Source organism: Lepisma saccharinum, chromosome 2 (assembly GCF_977018435.1).
Source record: "Lepisma saccharinum chromosome 2, izLepSacc3.1, whole genome shotgun sequence".
NCBI classification, from domain to species: Eukaryota; Metazoa; Arthropoda; class Insecta; order Zygentoma; family Lepismatidae; genus Lepisma; species Lepisma saccharinum.
In genome coordinates, this window is record NC_139230.1 from 89,065,543 (window position 1) to 89,091,508 (window position 25,966).

The following is a 25,966-nucleotide window of genomic DNA, read 5'->3' on the forward strand; positions in this document are numbered from 1 at the left end:
ATACCTACTATCATGTTAGTCACCAGAGGAAATTATACATTATGCACGGATAGCTGACGATAGCCTTGGTAGCTGACGGATAGCCCAACAAACAATTCACAGATAGCCCCACGAACCATTCACGGATAGCCCCACAAACCATTTCCATAAGGTTAGGTTAGGCAAGCATAGTAAAAAAAAGAGTAGTTTGAAATACTGACAGTGGGTTACATCATCGAACGTGCGGAGCATGATGTTCACGTAGCGAAAGCAATGGCAATTGTGTGTCGGGGAGTTATTTCTCTTGAAAAATACATGATTTTCTGGTTCAATAGATTCCACGATGAAAGAAAATACCTCGACAAACGTTGGAAAGCTTGCAGAAACTCATTTCCATAAGTAGTTTCTTCTGTAAAAATGAAGAAATGTGTTTCCGATATACGTAACTGTTACCCATTACTGCACTATAATACATCTCCACAAGCTAACAACAATACAAATTGTTCACAAACATCTAGGGTACACTTAAACCTCCATACTGTGATGTGAAAGTAAAACTTTTTGTATGATATAGGCTACGAAGATTAAGCTTCATATGAATGATCTCTGTTGCTTTTAGCTCATGGAGATGTATTATAGTGGAGTAACGAATGTTTGGTAAATTTCTTACCTCCGGAAAACGGCTGAAATTTGCTACTTCATTTCAACTCAATATTCGTACTTATGTATTCTGCATTGAGAAACATTGCTGAAGGTGGCATTTCGCTTATTTCACCGAAATAATTTATATTTCTGACATATAGAGTAAGTTTTCTTGGTTGTTTCTTCCCTTCTGTAACACACGAAATAGCCGTCACATTTTCACCACCGTAGTCTATATGCAATGTTTCCACCCAACCACATGTAGAAAGTGCAAAAAAAGCGAAATGTCAGCAATGTTAAATTCATTACTTACTAATTTTTGTCTCCTAATAGTGACTGTCCAGTTGAAGTTTGGAACTCATTTGGGGCCAGGTGACTCTGGACATTTTCTAACTTGCCTTTAACACAAACTCTATAGAGAAAACCATGGTAGGGGGCGGTAGGTCAATTACCCCAGGGGCGGAGCATGGAATCGGTGGGAAATTTGAACTCAAAAATTATTTTAGTTTGAATTTTTTGGGTCCAAATTTCCCACCGATTCCGGGCTCTGCCCCTGGGGTAATTGACCTACAGCCTCCTACCGCTACCGCGGCCCTGCCTCCACTCTGCTCTGGCTACCCAGCTTTCTCTATAGAGTCCCTGTTAAAGGCATTTTAGAAATGCAAAATCACAAACAATCATTATACATCATCACGAAACATGCATGGCTAGGTTAGGTTAACATAGTTAAAATTGGTTAAAAAGAAACAAATTAATCCATGTTACGGTATCATATATTCTCTTTTCAAGCATAGCACATGCACGCATAAAAAATTTGTGCACTCTACTGTCCAGTGCAAAGTTGGTCTTGAAGATATACTCCGATAAAAAGACCAAGTATTTGCTCCGTCCAAAAGTTGACATGGACTGACGGACATTACACCATACTCATTCCATGTTTTGAGAGTGAACTGGAGCATCATTGCCCTGCATTCTTTGCAAGTTTTCTTGATGAACACGTCCCCTTGCTGGTGTGTCGACAAACTCCACGCTATGGTTAACTCTTAGATTACTGTAGCCTGCTCCCTGTAAGTTTATGTATGCTCTCCAACAATCTGACATGATAGTTGTTCCGGGAAGTATGAATTGGCGTATTACATTTAGCAAAGATTCATTTCGGTTTTCTACAGGAACCATGAAGAAGCGTTTACTGTTACCCCTTTCTATTCCTCCAGAGACCCACAGTCCTTCAATTGCACGTCCTCCTCTATTAACATTTCTTTGTCTTTTTGATTAGAGCTTGAACAATTTCAACAATAACTCCATGTCCTCCGATTGGGCTTGAATTGCCTACAGTCCACAAACGTTTGACTACAAATTTCAAGTTCAAATTTAATGCGAGCTAGCCTTGGGTTTGGCAGAAGAAGCCACAGTACACAAAATTGTATGATTTTCTCAACACTTTGTGTACTTTGTCCTACGAAAGTTCCTAATCTTGCAGAACACCTAAAACCACACGGAACTCTTTTACGCCTCATTTTGCCACGTCCTGCCACTCGCTTTGCACAAATAAATTTCCATGTACCTGTACGTGAAATGTGCAGCTTACATGTGCTACCTTTTCCTTTTACATTCCTTTTCTTATTTCACAATACCATGCTGTATTACGAAATCTACTACATCTTCCAACGCCTTTCATTTTTACCACGCATCCTGCACACATCATTTTCAATACGTTCTGCATGTTCAAATGAACATACGTATTGAAACGTGTGACCAGTTACCTAAAAGCGTGTTTGAAAACACTGGCCCAGATTATGTCATCACACACAGGCTACATCGACCTGGAAGTAAATGGATGATAGAGCTTTCGTGCATCGGTCACACATTTATATCTAAAAATAGATGATTTACCACCAACATTCAGTGAAAAATGCGAGAAAACACTTCCCCAAACTTCCATAACTATCAATAAACTGCATTCAGTAAGTAATTTCTCCAGTAAATATGAAGAAATCTGTTTTCCGGAGATAAGAAATGTTTTTTATGGTACTATTTATTATGTCATTTTCATTATCACCATCTCCCTGTCATATGTCTGTGCAATTATGTACAATGAATTGGTGATACCTATGCAATCTCCACCGAACACCTCTCACTCGTTTATTTAGTCTTTTTTTTTTAACATTTGTACTTACCTATTCTGCATTGAGAAAGATTCTTTAAGGTGGCATTTTGCTTTTTTCACGAAAATAAATGCAATTTTTCACATTAACAGTAATTATTATTCTTCCTTTCTTCGCTTCCATAACACACAATATGGCGGGCACAGCTTGAGTCGTGTCGTGGATCATCAGTGGGTATACAGTGTTTCCAACCGTCTTAACCAAAAAATGCCCCACACACCATACATGCATAGCCCCACAAACCATTCACGGTTAAGGTTAGGTTAGGCAAACATAGTTAAAAAATGCCCCACAAACCATTCAAGCATAGCCCCACAAACCATTCATGGTAAGATTAGGTTAGGCAAACAGTTAAAATTTGTGGTCGTAATACTATCTGGAATGTATATTTCGTTTTCCATCTTCTTGCTATAAAACGGAGTGGTTGGAAACATTGACAGGGGGTTATGTCATTGAACGTAAGTGACATCCGCTTCCCTTACAGATAGCAAATACAAGCAACAGCAATTGTGCGTCGGAGAGATATTTTTCTCCAAAAATACATCATTTCCCGGTCAAATAGATTCGACGATGGAAAAAAATACATCCATGAACTTCGAAAATGCTACAGAAACTCATTTCCGTAAGTAGTTTCTTGTGTAAAAATGAAGAAATCTGTTCGGCGGAGATCGAATAGTTACCAAATTGGTTTTGCAGTGCTTTGGAAGAATGGCAAATGAACGTGAATGGAATTTCACATGTTGTTACGTCATATTTGTGGTTTGTATTTTGGAGCTGGAAAAATACCACAAGGTGTTCAGATATGGACTGGTGCTGCTAATGTGTCACGTGACAATTATAAAGGGGTATTAAGTTCTTAAATGATTTTGTTGTTAGGTTAGACAGGTCAGGTTTAGGGCTATTAGCAATAAAATAACTTATGTAAATGTTTCTCAACACCTGATCATGTATCTTCCAGACTTCAGCAGTTTCGGCTATTCTAAAAACCTGGTGACAGTAGTAGTCCGTACCCACTTTTCATTTCACATAACGGTAAGAATTTACAATAGAGAGATATCTGTAATTAGTTTACTAGTTGTTATACTCACTAAATATGCAGTTATAGTTACGTATATGCACATAATATTTGGGGGTAACGTGTTTAAATTGCACATTGAGTTGTAGAACTTGTAAAATAACGTTGTTAATTATCGCGATGATTCCCCATAAACAAACATAGCAACCATATTTGATGATGTGAAGAAATGACGATCAACGTCCGTTCTGTTGTCTAGAGCATTGCAACGCTGTTCAGAGCGATTCTCTTTGGTTCACAGCATTGGCCGTGGATGAATGGCAGAGAGGAATAAAAAGATTGTTAATGTGCTACAGTTATATAAGTGGAGTGTAGAAGAGGATGGTCGGGGTATGGTTAACAAATTGATGGAATTTGGTGTTCTGCCGAAGGAGGGTAGTTACATGTGCCCACGCGGGCATGCTTTGAAATTGTCAGCATGTGGAATGCAGATTTTAATTAGAGGTAAGTTTGAAAATGGTGATTCAGTTCATTTGATTTAAAATGTCTCTTCACCAGTTACGTGCTACAAAAGTGTAGAACCATGGACGTATAGGTCATGCACCATTGGAGAATAGCCCCACGCACCATTCACAGGAAGGTTAGGTTAGTTGCAGTTGGGTTAGGCAAACATAGTTACAATTTGGAATCTAGAACCATGCATGCAAAGGTCACGCACCATTGGTGAATAGCTCCACACACCATTTACAGGAAGGTTACGTTAGGCAAACATAGTTAAAATTTGAGGTTGTAGAACCATGCACGCATAGATTATGCACCATTGGCAAATAGCCAAACAGACCATTTACAGGAAGATTAGGTTAGGTTCTGCAAACATAGTTAAAATTTAGGGTTGTAGAACAATGCACGCATAGGTCACGCACCATTGTCGAATAGACCCATGCACCATTTACAGGAAGGTTAGGTTAGGTTGGGCAAACAGTTAAAATTTGGGGTTGTAGAACCATGCACGCATAGGTCACGCACCATTCACAGTAAGGTTAGGTTAGTTGCAGTTGGGTTACGCAAACATAGTTAACATTTGTGGTTGTAGTATATCAGGAATATGTATATTTCGTTGTGAAACGATAGATCTTGTGATAAATAATGAGCAATTCTACATTGTTGTTCGAGATCATGGACCCCTCATATTTTCCGATTTCTAGACATGACCCCCAAATTTTAATTTCAGATTCGTGGTTGTAAGGCCTAAATTAGTGAGTATGCGAAATATTAACAAAATTGGAGAATATCTCTATATTGTAATTTCGCTCCCAAATAACTTCTTACCAGTAAGTTTGGCAACACTGTCAATTAATATAATAAAGATAAAATACAATTTTATGGTATGATTCAGGTAATTAATTTGTTTGTGAAAATAGCCACACGTGCTGTTCTCAGCACCTGGTGAAAATAGCACTACATGCTATTCTGACCACCTGGTGAAAATAGCCCTACATGCCATTCTCACCACCTAGTGAAAATCGTTGTGGCCATAAAACAAAGAAACATGGGTCAAAAAAAATTGTCGCAAAACTTGCATAATCGGAAATTGGGCCAAACCCAGAAGTTGTAGATGCTGCTGCCACCAAAGTAAAGTTGTAAATTACTTATAAAATCTAATTTTTTTTATTCCTTTCGTATAATGGCTTAAACTCTAGGAAATACGAGCAGTGTCTGCAGGCTTACGCAGGTCTGATTTAGAGACCAAATATTTTACTTATTGGTTGTCTCGTGGCTTGAAACTAATTTCATGTTACCCAAAACGGTACTAGTTTACTATCCTTCGGACACATTTATTTATTTTTACAAAAGAAACTACTTACCGTAACAAGTTCCTGTAGCATTGTCGAACATCAGGAAGGTGTTTTGTGTGATTTTGGAATGTTTCAGAGCTGAAATTTATGTTGTTCGTTGAAAATTAATTCTCCGACGGAGATAGCGTTTGGCGCGTACATCTTCCGACACCATCACGTTCGTACACCGTCGTGACTATCATGACGGGTCGTGATTGTGTTTTGTTGGTATGCAGTGTTTCGAACTGTCTGCATTTGCGACTAGCGTTAGAACGTGAAACGGGAGGTAGAAGAATGACGTTTGCTGGATGTGTGATTAAGTTTGTACCGGGTGTGGAGGATTCCATGAAGTTACTGATTTTGGGCCTCGTAATCACGAATCTGCACTTAAAATTTGGCGCTAACGTATAAATTTGGCTTTTATTTGGGGGCAGGTGAATTCGGCCAATTTCTAACATGCCCTTAACAGGGAGTCTATAGAAACAGGCGGGTAGCCGGAGCGGAGCGGAGGCGGGGCCGCGATAGCGGTTGGGGGCGGTAGGTCAATTACCCCAGGGGCGGAGCCCGGAAATCGAGGGTGTGGAAATAAGAACGTAAATGTGGGGTTTATTTGGGGGCAGGTGAATCCGGCCAATTTCTAACATGCCCTTAACAGGGAGTCTATAGAAACAGGCGGGGCCGCGATAGCAGTTGGGGGCGGTAAGTCAATTACCCCAGGGGCGGAGCCCGGAACCGGCAGGAAATTCGGAAATCGAGGGTGTGGAAATAAGAACTTAATTGAGATTATTTTGCTATTTCCACGTGTGAGCGCCAAATTTTAACTGCAGATACGTGATTACGGGGCCAAAATTGGTGAGTATACAAAGTGAAGAAATTCCCGGTATTCGCTCCTTAAAATTTGGGTACTAATTTACTATCCTTCGGACACATTTATTTATTTTTACAGAAGAAACTACTTACCGTAATTAGTTCCTGTAGCATTGTCGAACATCAGGAAGGTGTTTTGTGTGATTTGGGAATGTTTCAGAGCTGAAATTCATGTTGTTCATTGAAAATTAATTCTCCGACGGAGATAGCGTTTGGCGCGTACATCTGTGTATACCATGAAGTTCGTACACCTTCATACACCATCACCTTCATACACCGTCGTGACGACTATCATGACGTGTCGTGATTGTGTTTTGTTGATATCCAGTGTTTCGAACTGCCTGCGTTTGCGACGAGAGTTAGAACTGTGGATCGAGGGTTTGGAGAATGACGTGTGGTGGGTGTGTTGTAAAGTATGTGCCGGGTGTGGACAAACCATTGGCGCTAGCCCCACGAACCATTGGCGCGTGGATAGGTTAGTAGGGCCACGCAAAGGTTTCAATAGTTAAAAAGATAGCCCCACGAACAATTGGCGCTAGCCCCACGAACCATTGGCACGTGGATAGGTTAGTAGGGCCACGCAAAGGTTTCAATAGTGAAAAAGATAGCCCCACGAACCATTGGCGCTAGCCCCACGAACCATTGGCGCGTGGATAGGTTAGTAGGGCCACGCAAAGGTTTCAATAGTGAAAAAGATAGCCCCACAAACCATTGGCGCTAGCCCCACGAACCATTGGCGCTAGCCCCACGAACATTGGCGCTAGCCCCACGAACCATTGGCACGTGGATAGGTTAGTAGGGCCACGCAAAGGTTTCAATAGTGAAAAAGATAGCCCCACGAACCATTGGCGCTAGCCCCACGAACCATTGGCACGTGGATAGGTTAGTAGGGCCACGCAAAGGTTTCAATAGTGAAAAAGATAGCCCCACGAACCATTGGCGCTAGCCCCACGAACCATTGGCGCTAGCCCCACGATCCATTGGCGCTAGCCCCACGAACCATTGGCACGTGGATAGGTTAGTAGGGCCACGCAAAGGTTTCAATAGTGAAAAAGATAGCCCCATGAACCATTGGCGCTAGCCCCACGAACCATTGGCGCTAGCCCCACAAACCATTGGCGCGTGGATAGGTTAGTAGGGCCACGCAAAGTTTTCAATAGTGAAAAAGATAGCCCCACGAACCATTGGCGCGTGGATAGGTTAGTAGGGCCACGCAAAGGTTTCAATAGTGAAAAAGATAGCCCCACGAACCATTCGCGCTAGCCCCACGAACCATTGGCGCTAGCCCCACAAACCATTGGCGCTAGCCCCACGAACCATTGGCACGTGGATAGGTTAGTAGGGCCACGCAAAGGTTTCAATAGTTAAAAATTGGTTTCGAAAAAAATATTCGTAAATAGATCTGATTAAGTTTGGGTTCCGAAGGTTGAAACACTGCATAACAATTGAAAATCGAGAAAAAACAAGGCCGATGCGTCATTCCTACGCGTTATTATTTACGAAGGTGTCTGCGCCATGTTGTGTGTGAGGCAAACGGAAAGGTAGGAGGAAGAGGTAGTCGTAATGTGAAAAATTGCTCTTACTTTCATCAAAACAACGTCAATACACGTTCAGGAATGTTCCGCGAAGCAGATACGTAAGTTCGAATGTCAAAAATTTGGCAAAAGAGAAGCCGGACGCGCAATTATGTGGGAAGGTGTACTCGCGATATTGTGTCTCAGGCAAGGAGAAACACCTACCAGAAAGACGTTCTGGTAATGTGAAAAATTGCAATTAATTTCATCAAAACAACGTTAATACACCTTCAGGAATGTTCCGCGAAGCAGATACGTAAGTATCAATGTCAAAAATTGACGAAACCAAAAAAATAGAGGTGCCCGAAGGATAGTAAATTTTTACCAAAATTTGTTGTCGGGCATTTCTTGGGTTCCGAAGGTTGAAACACTGCATAACAATTGAAAATCGAGAAAAGAGAATGTCGATGCGTCATTATTTACGACGGTATCCGCGCCATATTGTGTGTGAGGCAAGCGGAAAGGTAGGAGAAAGAAGTACTCGTAGTGTGAAAAATTGCTATTAGTTTGATCAAAGCAACGTCAATAAACCTTCAGGAATGTTCCGCGAGGCAGATACGTAAGTACGAATGTCAAAAATTTGACAAAAGACAAGCACGACGCGTGATTATGTAGGAAGGTGCACTCGGCATATTGTGTCTGAGGCAAGAAGTAGTGGTAATGTGAAAAATTGGAATTAATTTCATGAAAACAACGTTAATACACCTTCAGGAATGTTCCGCGAAGCACATACGTAAGTAAGAATGTCAAAAATTGACGAAACGAAAAAAATAGGGGTGTCAGAAGGATAGTAAATTTTTACCCATAAAACATCGAAACTATGAATAACAAAAGAAAAGTAAACTTAATTTTCGAGGGGGTACATCGGTCACCGGTTCCATGAGGTATTTAAATGGAACTCGAAGTGTTTGACACCAAGCTTCAGTTCATTAATAAAACGTCTTTCTGTACAAAGGCACTGACACATGTACTATTTCACAAACTTCCAAAGCACACAACGTTTTATACTTACAGAGTCTGATTTGTTTACACTGAAGTGACAATGTTTCCACACAGGAGGCTCCGAATTCTTAATTAACATCGGAACGTCGTCCGAAAACAGCTTCTCGATAACCTGCTTGTCACCCATTTTTCAATTATACCTTAACAAGTACAAACACTAAAGAATATCGGAGTAAACAATATTACAAAAGCGGATAAGGTTACAAAATCACCTCATACTGCCGCCATGTAACAAGACCATGCGCACCACACCACAGATAACATTCCCCCTCTGTGCCGATTGCGCACAGATTAGAAATATGCTTATTCTTCTTCCTTTTTCTGGCCCACATCGCCTTTGCAATCTCCGGCCAAAGTTGCTATTAGTGTTGATATTATTCCTCTTCTGTGAAAACAAAATATTCTAAGCATTTGGAATTATCAAAGGGCCCGTTCCGAAAGTCGCACGAGTTTAACGCGTTAAACGAGTTATGGTAACTGGCCGTTCCATAAGTGCTTCCGTGCGTTTCGTGAGTTTCATTATGCTGTCCCAAAAGTCGCATTCCGTGCGTTTCGTGCAAGAACGAAATTCACCAAACGCACGGGCCAGGAGGCTGGTTTGTTCCGTGAAAATCGTCTGCTCCTTGCAGACAATGTGCGTGCTGATGGATTCAAACTGCACTAGTTCGGAAAATGTATTATAATTTTAACAGATAGCGATATGAAGCAACATGCACAAGATGAGTATGCCTTGACCGTTCTTAGAATGTGATTAAAATGAGTAACAGTGTACATAATAGAGTTTATTTTTGCCATAAGGACATTCCTTCCGCTGACGCCAAGGGAAACTTTCTCTAAACAAAACGCTGCGCCTGCGCTTTCGCCTAGAGTGTCCCATAAGTCCGTAAAATAACTGGTTTCACCAGATTCACGAGCCCAGTTATTTTCGTTGAATGCGTTCGTTTCGTTTAGATTTTCGGAACGCACCCAAAGTCACTAACACTTGGGAAGGACATAAGACACGTTTCCATTCTCGCCTGTTACGCACTTGTCACTTGTCTTCGGCACTAGCACTTTATATCACACTTCCTTGTTATGGTTGGTCTGTTTGTTGATCAACAGGGTTTTGTTTACAGTGGGATGTTTTGTTTTCGGGTGAACCCGTATAAAATCCACATGACAGCGGGGTGAGGAAGGATTATGGAGTAAGGTGGCTATGTAAATAGGAAATGTTGTTCCTGCTCTTACAAGACACTGATAAAGGGTAGTTCTGTATCTTTCGCTTAACGGACATTGAAAGAATATATGATTAATCGTTTGTATGGCCTCACCGCAACTGCAGAAAGGGGTAGAAGATAAGTGAAGTCGAGCAAGGTGTCGGTTGTTTCGCACGTGACCTGTGCGAAGTCTTGTTGTGAGCAGGGTTGGCATGTTTAAAACAAAAGTGTTTAAAAAACTTTGTTTTAAACGTTTAAAACACACGGCTTTGTTTTACAAATGTTTTAAACGTTTAAAACAATATGTTTTAAACATGTTCTTTTAGAAGTGTTTAAAACACATTTTGGTACAGATGAAGACGATAAAAATGGAAGTATATGACTAGTGGGAATCAATGTACAGGTAATTTAGAACCTTTTTCTTAGAAAGCATTTAGTTATATTATTTTAATGCTAACAGAACCTAACCTAACTACGAGAGCATTTAGGTTTATTATTAGAAGAACGCTAAGGGACCTAATCTTAAAACATTTTTGTGTAACAGTATGTGTTACGGACGTAATTGCATACATAGCATGATGAAATCACGATAAAACAGTCTGCTGCCACACGCATGTCTCTTTTGGGTTACAGAAGAAAAAGAACGTGGCAGCAGACACTACCTTTAATTTTGGCTAAAAGCCTACGTTGTTAGGTTAGGCAGGCTAGCTATGTATGCACAAGGTAGCAACACTGTTGTGCGACAAGAAGGGCCCGTGCTTTACTGAAGAAATCTAAACTTCTCAGTTCTTTGTTTCGTACCGTCCTGTAAGTTTGAGACTGGTGGAAGTATCTGAATACTCAATGCGTAATTTTGATCATGACGTGAATTTTTTTCTCTTGCGATATGATTCATTGGTTTGTATAACTGAATGAAGCGCAGACGCTTACTTTTGGTAACACAATTTTGTTCTTTGGATAGATAAATTGATCTGGAGAATCTATTATGACACTGCAGGTTGTTTTCTCCTATATAAACTGTTCAGGCAGCAGGAAATATTTCATCCTTATTTTTCCACGACGAAGATAGTAATTCTATAATATTTAGTTTCTTGAAATTTAGATGAATATGAATCCTAACCTACTTCAGTAGTGGCGGAAAAAGGGAGGTTATTACCCACAACTTTTGTCCCTGCAGTAGAGGTGTGCGGGATCCCGAAAAGTCGGTACCGGGATCTGGGGGGGGAGGAATCCCGTCCCGATCCCGACTTTTCGGGGTCCCAAGCAGTAGGGAAATACAGAATGGTCATTTTAAAAGTCGTCAATTCTCGACATTTTCTTCTGTAAATGTATGTCTGGAACGTATCCGAAATTGTTAGTTTTTCTACCAGAAGTGCAAAAACAAGCACTTAAGATGAAAATTACGTGTAGAATTCGAGATTTTAAGAGCTTTGGGAAATTTCGAACATATCCCGTCCCTAAAATTTCCCGACTTTGTCGTGAAATTGAGAATTTTTCCCGTCTCGAATGTCGGGATTTAAAGAATTTCCCGTCCCGACCCAAAAAATTCTGTCCCGCACACGGCACACCCCTTCCCTGAAGTATGGTAAACATTATCTCCAAAGGGATATAAACTGTTCTTGCAGCCACTGTACTTCAGTAATATAGTTTTATAAAAATGAGTATTTTTTGTAGGGGGTGTGCGAGACAGAATGTTTTTGGTCGGGACGGGAATTTTTTTAAATCCCGACATTCGGGACGGGAAATAGTCGCCATTTCCCGACAAAGTCGGGAAATTTTCGGGACGGGAAATGATCGAAATTTCCCGAAGCTCTGAAAATCTCTAATTCTACACGTAATTTTCATCTTAAGTGCTTGTTTTTGCACTTCTGGTACAAAAACTAACTGCTCGGGAACCAGAAAAATCGGGATTTTTTTTCCAGATCCCGGTCAGACTCTTCGGGATCCCGCACACCCCTAATTTTTCTTTAACGACTTTAACTATAATTTACTGGGAAAAGGTTGACTTTCTTTTGTTTAAAACATGTTTTTTTAACTCATGTTTAAAACTATGTATAAAACAAAAAAATGTTTTAAACAAAAAGAAACAGTTTTTTTTGTTTTTTTTAAAAAAAACAGTTTTTTTTTTTTTTTTTTTAAACGCAAATTTTGCCAACCCTGGTTGTGAGTGTAATGACTGCAGGAGGCAGTTTTAGAGAACGGAACCAAGGCTGTTGGTTGCTAACGTGTGCAACCCATTTATATGTTGTGGTATGGGATAAAAGTTGAATGCACCATTCATCCCAACTTGTTTGTATTTTTTTCCGTACTCGTGGTAGAAGGTCCGTGTATGGCAAGCGTAGTGGGAGAACACGTACCTCGATTCTAGCTCGTTTAGGGAACGCGTCAGCAAGATCTTGATATAAATTGAGGTCGCTGTGGCCTTTGATGTACGTAAAAGTCACGATTTGGCTCTGTTGACGTAGCTTATAAACGACCTGAAGAATTAAGAAGATGAAAACATTCATGCGAAAAGCCACAGCCCCAGTTCGAGCCAATGTCTGGAGGACGCTTAAAGCGTCTGTGAGAATGTGTGTATGAGAAATATCCTGTTGTTGAACAAAGATCAGAGCTCGAAAGATAGCATAACTCTCCGCAGAAAAAAATGACATGTCGGGTGGTAACCTATACTGATGAGCTTCGATTTGTCCTGGTAGCAGTGATGTGCGTCTACGCGTAAACAACGATAGTCTACAAAATAATAATATATCTTTATTGAGCGGGCGAGGTTCAGTGTACGCTGTGCCTACTTCATACACGTAGATTACGTAATCTATGTAAACAACATGGCGAAAGGTGATAACTTAGCAAAGGGAGCCGTGAAATTAAAAGAAAATTAGACTGCTTATCAGTTGCTGATGTGTGAGGAGAACTTTTTCATACTCTTTCTTCCAAATTCGAACAATTTCTCACCTAGGAAGAAACCTAATATAGGAAATATTCTAGTGTTTTATGGGGAAAAGACCACTCTTGCCTCACGACTGCCATCTGTTGTTGTTTTTTGCATACTATTTATCTTCTTCCATAGCAATAGAAGAGAAGATACATTTTGTTGTAAATAGGATTCTTTTCATTTCGTTAGGAACCAGTATAGTTGAAAATTTCACTTTCCTTTCATGGAACCCTTGACAATTAATTTTAATGCAATTTAGATTGTCTACGTAGTCTTTGTAAACTACAACCCAATGTAATCTACGCGTAGACAGGGTTGGCAAATTTGTGTTTTTTTTAAAAAGAACAAAGCAAACTGTTTTTTTGTTTAAAACATGTTTTTTTTTGTTTTAAACATAGTTTTAAACATGAGTTTAAAAAACATGTTTTAAACAAAACAAATTCAACCTTTTCCCAGTAAATTATAGTTAACGCCGTTAAAGAGAAAAAATACTCATTTTTATGAGTACATTGGCGACAAGGACAGTTTATTTACCTTTGGAGGTAAGGTTTACCATCCTGCAGGGTAGGGGTGTGCGCGGGTCAGAATTTTTTAGGTCGGGACGGGAAATTCTTTAAATCCCGACATTCGGGACGGGGAAAATTCTCAATTTCCCGAAAAAGTCGGAAAATTTTCGGGACGGGATGTGTTTGAAATTTCCCAAAGCTCTTGAAATCTCGAATTCTACCCGTAATTTCCATCTTAAGTGCTTGTTTTTGCACTTCTGGTACAAAACCACAATGCAGAGAACGTCTAGAATTGACGACTTTTTAAAATGACCATTCGGAATTTCCAGACAGCTTGGGATCCCAAAAAGTCGGGAAGTCATTTCCGGAAGTCGGGATCGGGACGGAAATTTTGTTTCCCGATCCCGGTCCCGACTTTTCGGGATCCCGCACACCTCTACTGCAGGCATAGGCGCCGACTCAATGGGGCTTGGGGGGGGGGCTCGAGCCCCCCAATATTAAAAATGTGGGTGCAGAGCCCCCCAAATAATTTTGCTTAAGAGGATCTAATGTATTATTTTGCTTCTCTTGTAAAGTTTACTCTGAATTGTGCCACATGAACTTAACTTTTAATACACATTTAAAAGTTTCTAGACCATCAACTTTGGGGGACTGAAACCGCTAAACCATCAACTTTGGGGAGGCTATGACCAGAGACAGCAAAACGCATGATTTATTACTAGTATATACTACGTATGTAATTATGAGTATTGTTATAATTTTTACTAAAAAAAAGTTTCAAAAGACGATGTGCATGAACTAGGGTAGTGGAGGGGACATTCGGGCTACAAATGGCTCTCGCATGACATTCAGAACGAGATCATTGAGATCTGTTTCGCGCTCCGCGGTAGCAGATAATAAAAGTCGGGAATATTTTGCTATTATGGTTGACGAAACTTGTGACATATCCATCCGTGGACAATTAATATTCTGCATTCGAACTGTGAATAAAAAAATGATATTTTTGAGGAATTGATGGGCTTTTATTAGGGGTGTGCGGGACGGGATCGGGACGGGAAAAATTTTCAATTTCCCTACTGAGTCGGGAAATGTTCAAAATTTCCCGAAGCTCTGAAAATCTTGAATTATACACGTCATTTTCACATTAAGTGATTTCTGGATTAAAAACTAACAATTTACGGTAAGTTCCAGAAATTGACAATACAGAAAACGTCGAGAAATAACGACATTTTCAAATGACAATTCGGTATTTCCCGAAGTCCGGATCGGAACGGGACATTTTTTTCCCCATCCCGGTCCTGACTTTTCGGGATCCCGCACACCCCTAGCTTTTATGAGATTCCGAACACTGAGGTCAAAACTCAGTGGCGTATGATGGTTCTAACGAGTGGGTAATCTCCGACCCTTGATCTTCAAACTCCAAAAGTTTCCGTGCAATTTATGTCAGGATCTATATTGGATTTAGGAATATTGTGTCGGAATGTTTGTCTTATTGCTACGACCACAATCAATTAATTCTCGTTATTGCAGTTTTATATACGTGTAGAATTTCAAATAATAAAACAAGACAGTATTATAAAGCTATAAAAAAACAACCTGTGAAATATAAAATGAAAGACGTGCACTAGTGAAATACAAACCCGCAATATTAATTTAAGTGCAAAATTCAGCTTACTCCAGGACCCGATTACTTGTGCCGTACCACATCCAAAGCACGCTGTTTGTCTAGTTGCACTTCAATACGTGTCTGTGCGAAAGATTGCAGCTTAACAAAGGAAGTTATGTGACTTTTGGATTTTTCATGTTTGGCACAAGCGTTGCAAAGATTACAGTATCCGCCACGCGTCCATACATTCTTTTCAGCCCCGAAAAGTAAGCACGGCCAACAAAAAAGCAAAGCTTATTAACACTTATACTTCCTGTCAACCATATTATTGTATATATGATTATAATCATAGCATTGTTTTGTCATAATTTGCTTGAGAAAATGCCTCACATATTCCCGATTTTTGTCTGTGTGTAGAAATAAGTTCAAGCGATGACACTGGCCTACCTGTATTAACAATTTGCAACTTCTCCTGAAAAGATCTTGTTCCAAAAGGTTACACCAGCAAATCTTGTATCACATCCATTACAATTTAACACAGCACTATCATGACAAACACTTTCACCTAAATAAATAATAAACACGAAGCACAGCACGAAGCCAACGACTACACGCATTCAGTTTCACGCGCCAAACTTCTGTTGTTGTGTTCCTGGCTCAGAATGAAATTCCCTATGAATGATAGAAAAAAATCCCTTTCCGAGCTCGAAATGACAGGTTTTAAAAGTTCGAATCATTGCAGGCCAGAGCCAGAATTTTATTTCGGGATGGGGATCATCCCTTATTAGCAGCCGTCACATAAAGTTGAAACAGTGGGGTTAGAAGTCCTGAAGATGATTCTCAGATTATTACAACGTATTATGCAAGGTGTTTAATCCTGCTAATGAAGTAAAATTAATTACCACTATACACTTTTTAAATTAGATATTTGTAAGATTTCGGGGAGGGGGGTTTCATCCCTCTGAGTCCTCCACCTGGCTACGTGCCTGATGTGTTTTTTCGTTTTATGTTTAAGTCGTTCATCTTCATCACTATTAATCTAAAGAGGCGGAATATAGCAACATAAATTAAGTAATATATATAATTTATTTTTGATATCTTTCCCTTTAAAAAATATTCAGTTCCGTGAAGGAAGTATTCTCGCTGCTTTCGAAGATTAGAGAGGAGAAACAATTACTATTTTTGTAAATACAAGGATGGGGGGAGTCAGCATATAGGTGCTTTAATTGCTTAAGCTTTGAATTTTAATTTAGTTTGCTTCATCTTCAATATTTAAGCTTTTTCCTTTTGATAAATTTATGTTCAAGTAACAGAAATCAGCAAGACAGAAGCAAATGTAAAGTGAAAATTAGCGTAGAATTGGTTTTGCCCATGTTATTCAATTTTCCTGTTCTTCGCACTCTACCGGGTATGTTTTCCCTATTCAGCGGAGGGAACGGTAAAGGCTCTGAAGGTTGAGAGTGCGACCAGTGGACTCTCACAAGAAGGAGGTTACCCTGGGCACGGAATCACCGCGCCTGAGAAGCAGTGTTTCCTCCCCCTCTTTCCTCTCTCCTCCCTCCTCGCCAAGGGTTGTAAAGGAAGCGGGAGGAATGACGTCAGGGTGAGATTCCCTGAAGTCATTCCTCCGGGTGTAGAAAGGTTCCCGGACATTCAGCGGCAAACGGTTGGAAGCATTCGCGCGCTGGAAGCAAAGAAATGTATTAAATATTCTATGTAAGTCATAGAATATTTAAGTTGTGCAGAAGATGTTTGTCTGTATTTGATGGTCAAAAAATGGTGAAGGGGGTTCCTGAATGTAATGCAGAAATTGCCAAAAACAAGTTAATTGAGCATCTGAAATACTGTGGGAACCATAAACCTGTTCATATGGTGATGCCCAATCCAAGTGAAAATTGCAAATTCAAAAAGTCTGAAGCCTTGTTGGAACACCCCGCATATATTGTCTGTGATTTCGAATCGAACCCCAAACCTCTTGCATTCTGCAATCCAGATCCTGAAGAATCTTCAGCTACACCATACCAGTTACATGAACCTTCCAGCTTTTGTTATGTGGTTGTACAGGATGGTGTTGTTACTAAAAAAGATTCATACATGGGACCAGATGCCATCAAAATATTTGCACATAGAATAGAAAATGAGTGCCGTGACATAGCATCTAACATCTTATTAAAATCAAAGCCTATGTTGCCTTTAACAGAGGAACAGATTGAAGATTTCAACAATGCAGAAAAATGCCCGGTATGTGATTCTGAATTTTCAGATACAAATATCAAGGTTCATCACCATTCTCATACAGATGGTCGATATAAACAGGCCCTGTGTAATAGCTGTAATATTAAGATCAAGAGACCAAGATTTGTCCCCATATTTTGCCATGGAGCATCCAATTATGATTTCCATCATCTGATCAGGTACGAGGGGTTTGAGAAGCAGAATTTAAATATTTTAGCTGAAAATGATGAAAAATATATATCTATTAGCAAGATAATTAAAGTTGATGGTGTTCCTATTCACATAAGATTTCTTGATTCTTACAGATTTTTATCTGCTAGCCTGGCTACACTGGCCACTCAATTACCTGATGATCAATTCAAAATCACACGTGCATTGTTTCCAAATCAGGACCTGAAATTAATTAGGCGGAAGGGTGTATATCCATATGACTATGTTACAGATTTTTCTAAATTTGATGAGTGTTCCCTGCCACCACAAGAAGAGTTTTACAGCAGAATCAGAGGATCTGGAATCACTGATGAAGATTATCACCATGCCCAATTGATGTGGAACAATTTAAAATGCAAGACATTTGGTGATTATCACATGGCATATTTAAAACTTGATGTCACCCTCTTAGCTGATATACTGCAAGCATTCAGAAAATCTTCTATGCAAAATTATAAACTGGACCCAGTATATTTTTACAGTGCCCCGGGTCTAGCATGGGCCGCAATGTTTTTCAACACCAAAAAGCAATTGGATCTGATCCACGATCAAGATATGTATCTGTTTATGGAGAAAGGTATAAGAGGAGGGATGGTGCAATGTTCCCAGAGATATGCCAGAGCAAATAACAAATATATGCCTGATTATGATCCAGCACGGCCATCAAATTATATACTGTATGTAGATGCAAACAGCCTCTATGGTGACGCCATGATGAAAAAACTGCCATATGCAGAGCTTGAATGGGTTGAAGATTTCAATATTGAGGATCTTCAGGACTTTGATGACAGTGACCATGGCCTCTTCTTAGAGGTTGATCTGATAATTCCAGATCATTTGCACAAGAAATTTTCTGATCTGCCCCCAATTTCCGAGGTTCAGTGCTCACCTGGCTCTAAACAGAAGAAGCTCATGATGACCCTGGAGCCGAAACAGGGATATGTCATATATTACAAAAACCTCCAATTCCTGATGAAACATGGTGTTCAAGTGACCAAAGTTAGAAAAGTCTTAAGGTTCAGGCACTCAGAATGGTTGAAACCATACATTGATACAAATACAGAGCTTCGAACATCTGCAAAGAGCCAATTTGATAAGGGCTTGTTTAAATTGATGGTGAATTCAGTGTATGGCAAAACTATTGAAAATGTCAGAAAACATACCGATGTTAAAATAATTACTGACCCCAGCCTGAGCAAAAAATTGGTTGCAAAGCCTAATTTCAATTACAGAAGAATTTATGATGAGTACATGGCACTTTTCAACATGAAGAAAACAAAGATCAAATTTGATAAACCTATTTATGTAGGGGCTGTGATATTGGAATTGTCCAAATTACATATGTTAATATTATATTATGATGTGTTGAAACCTTTTTATGGTGATCGTGTAAAATTATTGTGCATGGACACGGATAGTTTTATTCTTGATATTCAAACAGAAGATGTTTATCAAGATATTGCACAGCCTGAATTGTTTCAATACTTTGATACCAGTGAACATACAAAGATTCAACCCCACAACAAAAAGGTGCCTGGCAAGTTAAAAGATGAGACACTTGGTGATGTTATTGTGAAATTTGCTGGGTTAAGTGCCAAGATGTACAGTTTTAAAACATGTAGTGCTGTTGTCAAAAAGGCCAAGGGCATTGGCAGAGTAACTGTTGAAAAAGATCTCCAATTTGAAGATTATGAAAATTGCATCAAATCCCAGAATTCAATCAGAACATCAGAAAATAGAATTCAGAGTGAGGATCACTTATTGACTACAAATATTGTAAGAAAAGTGGCTCTGGACCCACATGATGATAAGAGATGCATTTTATCATGTTGCATACATACTTTACCATGGGGGCATTGTGATTTGAAAAATGGCAAACAATGCCCAATTACAGAGCATGATTTGAAATAAATAAACATGCCTATGAACTTATTTGGGTTCAAAAAACAGGCTATTATGGAGCTGCCGACACCACAACCCTCTCCTGATATGCTGTCTAAACTGAGTGGCTTGTTAATTATTCATCTGAACAGCATACTTACAGATGTTGATGATGAAACAGGCAAAATATTGTACATATTTAACAATAATTTAAATCATTACCAATTACCTGTAGGTGGGCAATTGCAATTTATTACAACCCCTGAGGGTGATGTCAAGATTTCAGTAGGGAGAAATATTTATAGAATTAAGCACTCAAACATGATTTCTGGCACTGTATATACTGTTTCTGCTGGTGACTGCTTATATATTGAGGTCCCTGGATCATATGACAAGCTAATACCCTTTTTTATAGAATTAAGAATCAGATACTCTATAATAAATAACCATTAAAACAAAAATGCCTAATGATATATTTGGCCATACAAGACATGAAGATCACAGTGATGAGATTCTGATGCTTGATGTCAGAGTCAAGAAATTAAGAAGTGATTTACAAGCTTTACAAATCACACTCAATGCCAGTCTTCAACTAGAAATTACAAATTTACAAACACAATGCATGGACCCTCTTCTTAAAATTGATTCCGAACTCAAAGTGCTGCTTCAAAAATATACTGATCTGGCAACATTAGATAATTTTCAAAGTTTGGAAGAAGCTGTAGCAGCTCTTCAAGCCAAATTTAAGACCCAGGCCACCAATTCTGAGCAATTGAAACAACAATTGGAAGAGCAAATAAATAATGTCCAGGCACAGCTCCAAACAATTGTCAAAAGCATAAAATCACAAGAAGATTTTGATCTAGTGATTTCCACTCTAAAAGAACAGATTCAATCACTCCAAATACCTAATCTGGATCCTCTGCACAATGCCATAGCCGAGGTTAAAGAAAAAATTGAGACACTTGAAAATTTTATGAACAATTTGCCATCTTCTGATGCTTTGAGTGCAATAACTCGGAGTGTAGCAAATATTAAGCTGCAACTTGAAACATATGAAGATTTTGGAAAAATTCAAAGTACCATAACCCATCTTGAAGGTACAATAGCAGCAGTGCAAAGTGATTTGGCAAATGTACAAGAATCTCGCCTGCCCGGGATTGTAGATACTCTTGTCAGTGTCCAGCACCAAATCACAAAGCTTGAAAACCTCAACACTGAATCTGAGCTATCTCATTTTCATCACTTGATCGATGATATCCAAACAAAGCTTGAAATTTTACAACAATCAACACCCACTCAGGCAGATATAGCCCTGCTCCAAAATGCTATGCAAAATGTGGCTGATGCTTCTGAATTAAACAATGTAAAATTGGCACTTGAATCTTTGCAAAATACAGTATCAAATCTTCCTACATCACAGGAACTTAAAAATATTAAGAGAGCAGTGAATCGCATATTGAAATCAGAAGATATCAAGAATATCCAAACAGAGATCAAACATCTCACTCAGACAGTAGCCACTCTACCAACTAATCAACATATTAATGAACTGCATGCCCTGTTTGAGGATATCAGAAAACAGGTCCATGATCTTACTGCTCAAAATTCAAAATTGGCAGTTGTTGAAAATTTACAACAAATTGTAGCCAATATCAAGCAACAGCTAGGGACCATGGAATCCAATCAAGCAAATGCCCTGTCTGTTTTTGCCACCCAGCTTCAAGAGATTGTGCAACAATACAAGAAACTTGTTGTGGACATAAAAATCAAGCCAGGCCATGATGATGTTGTTAGGACCACCAATGAGCACCTTGAATCTGTAACAAGCAGATTGCTTACAGCAGAAAAGGAAATAACAGGCATAATCGAGAATCCAAAACATACAGTAATTCTTGAATTGTACAGCATCCCCAACAAAGAATATGATTCTCCATTTACACCAGGTGGCAAAATATATATGCTGTCCCCTGCTCAATTTTATTACCAGTTTTTTGTTGGGGGCACATTGAGACCAATCAAAATCAAATATTGGCATCAGCCACAGGCACACCACTACCCTACCTTATCAATAACAAATGCTGACAACAAAATAAAAATCACCAGTGTAGAGTTAGAGGATTTTACAGATCCCAATACATTAGAAACAGCCTATACTGAAGATGATGGCACTTTGGAATTTAAAATACAAATAGGGGACAAATTATATTTAGAAAATCCTGTAGTATCAGCTGCTGAACACCCTATAGTTGCAATATTCTTGTTTTCATATTATGTCTAGAGAAATTATTGTTGGTGAATTACACAGACAAGCCAGACATAATTTTAAGAGACTCCCAGTAGTCACAACGGGCATAGATGATTTATGGCAGAGCGACTTGATTGAGTTGGCAAGTGGACAGTTGAAAAACTTAGACAAAATCAACAAGGGCTACAAGTATCTACTCACTGTGATAGACACATTTTCAAAATTTGCCTGGGCTCTGCCACTCAAATCCAAGACTGGGAAATGTGTTACAGAAGCCATCAGGACAATCATCAATCAGAGTGGAAGATCACCGCGCTATTTGCAAACAGATAATGGCAAAGAATTTTATAATTCAGTGTTTCAACAATTTATTAAAAGCCAGGCAATAAAACATTATTCGAGTTACAGTGATCTCAAGGCCTCAATTGTAGAGAGATTCAACAGAACTCTAAAAAATCTTATGTATAAACAATTTACCCTCCAAGGTAATTATAAATGGCTTAATATTCTTCCAGAACTTCTACATAAATATAACAACTCGGTCCATTCCACAATCAACATGAAACCCTCTGAAGTAACTTCATCTGATGAGCAAAAATTGATCAGCACTGTTTATTATCCTAGATACCAGCCAACAACAAGAAAGGCCAAATTCAGGGTGGGTGATCAAGTAAGAATCAGCAAATATAAGCACTTATTCAAAAGAGGCTTTACAAGAAACTGGAGCACTGAATTATTTACAGTTGTTCAAGTTAAACCTGGGACCCTTAACACATATATAATAAAAGATCACCGAGGAGAAATTCTCAAAGGCAGGTTCTATGAACAAGAGCTCAGCAAAACTAAACAGCCTGACACATATCTCATAGAAAAAATCATCCGCAGAAAAGGCAACAAGTTATTTGTCAAATGGCTGGGTCATCCGGAAAACAGCTGGATCGATGCAAACAAAGTGATAATATGAGCACCTGGGATGTTATAAAGAGGCTGCCAGAACCTGAACAACAGAATAAGAGAAATGGAAAATTGCTGCCTGAAAATATTAGGTGTCTTATTGTTGGGCCATCTGCTTGTGGTAAAACTACACTAATGGTTGATAATTTTTTATTGGCACCCAACTGGTTAGACTGGAAAAACAGGCACTTGTATGTCTTCTCTAAGAGCTTGGAACAATTAAAATATCAGCAGCTGATGAAGCTATATGATGGATTGGATATTGCCACTTTTGAATCAGATGTTAAGCCACTTCATGACTGTCTCGATAATTCTGTTGTTGTGTTTGATGACATTATACTGGATAATCAAAACAAGGTTAGAAATTTCTTTACACAGGGCCGACACAAAAACATTGATTGCTTCTACCTGGCACAGACTTTTTCTAAAATACCGAAGCAGCTGATCCGATACAACAGCAATTTTATATGTGTGTTTCATCAAGATCATACCAACCTCAAACACATACATGATGAATATGTAGGTGGGGACTTGAGCTACAATGATTTTTCCAAGTTTTGCAGCAGGTGCTGGAACCAGGACAGTTATGGGTTTGTCACAATTGATATGACAAGAACACCCAATAGCGGCAAATACAGAAATAAAATCAACGATTTTCTAGACGTTGAAACATATATAAATAACCATGAAAAGGCCAATCATTGATGATCTTAAGTTAAGAGATTATCTTGTAAAAAGATTTAAGGGATGGAAATCAGAGAACCGGGGAATTTATGAAAAACACAAACAAGCAGAACAGCCTGTAATTGATACTATTAATAATTTAGGTAAGAATATCAAAACTGTTACAGAGCAAAATCAAGATTTGATCACGGAGCTTGTACCTGTAGCTGCAAGGAACATATTAGATTATCCATTCACCCCACTTTCCAGTATTCATACACCTAGTCCTGTTGCTCCTCGAAGAATTGAAGCTACTCAGGATCCTATTGAATTGGGTCTTCTTGCTCAAAAATATTTAAGCACACCTAAAGACAACAAAGATGAGGTCTTTGGCTTATATGCTGACACAGAGCTTGATGGGAGCATCATACATAGAATTGGCAATTTCAGAGTAACATTTATGGGGGATGATCTGATTGTATATTCAGAATCTCGTCTCGGAGAAAAAGGTGGTTTTGTTAAATATCCCGGCACACCTGGGTTGTGGGAACTGATGACTAGGAAAAGGCCTGGCAGCTATACAGATCAAGATTATGAACATTACAAAGAAATATTAATAAAATCAGATGCTCTATACCAGAACAATGATCCCACACAAAAAAGAGTCAAGTCTAGCAGTGGAGCAAAATACAATAATTTAATCAAGTCCATATGGTCACAGATCAAGACTGGCAGTGGAATCAAACAATACAACACCCTGCCTAAAGAATTTGTGTGGGTTGATGATGTCAGGAAACTTGTAGATAGGTTATTGGTGATAGCTGGGGAGGAAAATGCTGGGAACCACAATTTTTACAATGAAAAGGTTGGAATTATGGACATGATAAGCACAAAATTATCTAATTTTATAGTGAATGACACTAAGGGGATTGGATATCTTATAAAAATTATTAATACTCTACCACCTAAATTTTGGAATATTTCTGAGGGTCGGGGGTTGGTTAATAACATTATAAACAAGCTGCCATTTGAACTACATATTCCAGGCTATCAGTATTGTGGTCCAGGCACAAAACTGGATCATAGATTAAACAGAGGGGATCCTGGTGTAAATCCCCTAGATGCTGCTTGTAGAGACCATGACATAGCATACAACACACATTCTGATCTTGACAAGAGACATGTTGCAGACAAGAAATTAGAAGAGGCTGCATTTGGTAGATTTGTAAGCAAAGATGCTTCTTTAAGTGAAAAAATATCAGCATTGGGGACCACCATAGCTATGAACACCAAACAAAAACTGGGGTGGGGGCTGCGAATATGTATATAATAAACCTAGGATGAAGGCCAAGGGTGTTATGTATCAAATACCTTATGCAGGTCTCAAATCTCTTAAAACTATTGATAGTCTTTTAACCAAAAAGCAGCGCAAGAAAAAAAGCTCTTGTCTTGCAAAGGGCCATGGTATGAAATTGTTGCTTAGTACCCCCCAATTAAAAAAATTACAACAATCCAGGAAAAAATTGCATACAGGGGGATTCATATTTACTATCCCTGCCATCTTAGCTGCTCTCGGGGCTGTGGGGAGCTTGGCTGGGGGATCAGCTGCCATAGCAAAAACAGTAATAGATGCCAAGAAAAATAGGGCAGAATTAGATGAGCAGAGGCGCCATAACCTGGCCATGGAGAAAAAAGGCAAAGGTGTTAAGAGAGCCATGAGTAAGTTTAAAAAAAACAAGAGCCGCTTACAAACCAAGATATTGAAGCTTTAATCAAGCCACTGGGCATCAAAAATTTTAGAGGTGTGTACATGTCTGATTCTTTACCAGAACAACCACTCAACAAAGAGTGTGGCATTGTTAATTTGGATGAGTACAAAAATCAGGGCACTCACTGGATCTGTTATCTTAAATATTTAAAAAATGAGGCATTTGTGTTTGATTCATTTGGAGGTGTTCCACCTGAAAATTTAGTAAAATATCTAAAATCAGCTAATCTTTATTACAATAATGCCCGTGTTCAAAACTTCAAAGATGTTAATTGCGGACATTTGTGTTTATCTGTTCTCAGATATATGTCTCAAATAAATAAACCATCAATTGAAAATTTTCAAAAAGCCTTGTGGTATTTAAAACATCATGGGGGTATTCCATCTCACCAGCCAAAATTCAATATTGAAACTTAGATTACATGATGATATAGTGTATCCCAAAACCATAGCTCTCAGAGCATTTTATGGCATGTACCTAATCCCTAATATTACACACCACAACAACAAAATTGCAGTAGGGGATCAAAAAATTGTCATCACTCCAGGGCAATATAATCTGTCAACTCTAAATGCTCAATTACCCAGAGGTGTAGTGTTAAGTCAAAATTCTGTCACTCACAGAGTAGAGATTGTATCTGCTACAGAAACAGTGGATCTGGGTACTATAGGAGAGCTGTTAGGCTTT

The 25,966-nt window shown here is 39.0% G+C and overlaps 1 protein-coding gene across 2 annotated transcripts in view; it reads right to left on the bottom strand.

The window, feature by feature from the left end:
- Window positions 1–9,307, bottom strand: part of LOC145984463 (uncharacterized) — a 189,249-nt gene extending 179,942 nt beyond the window's left edge. For both annotated transcript variants that reach the window (XM_083118122.1, XM_083118123.1), the window contains exon 1: window positions 9,090–9,307. In XM_083118122.1, the coding sequence (XP_082974248.1) occupies window positions 9,090–9,206 (117 nt within the window). In that variant the 5' untranslated portion in view covers window positions 9,207–9,307. The remainder of the gene's footprint in view (window positions 1–9,089) is intronic.
- Between the last annotated feature and the right edge of the window lie 16,659 nt (window positions 9,308–25,966).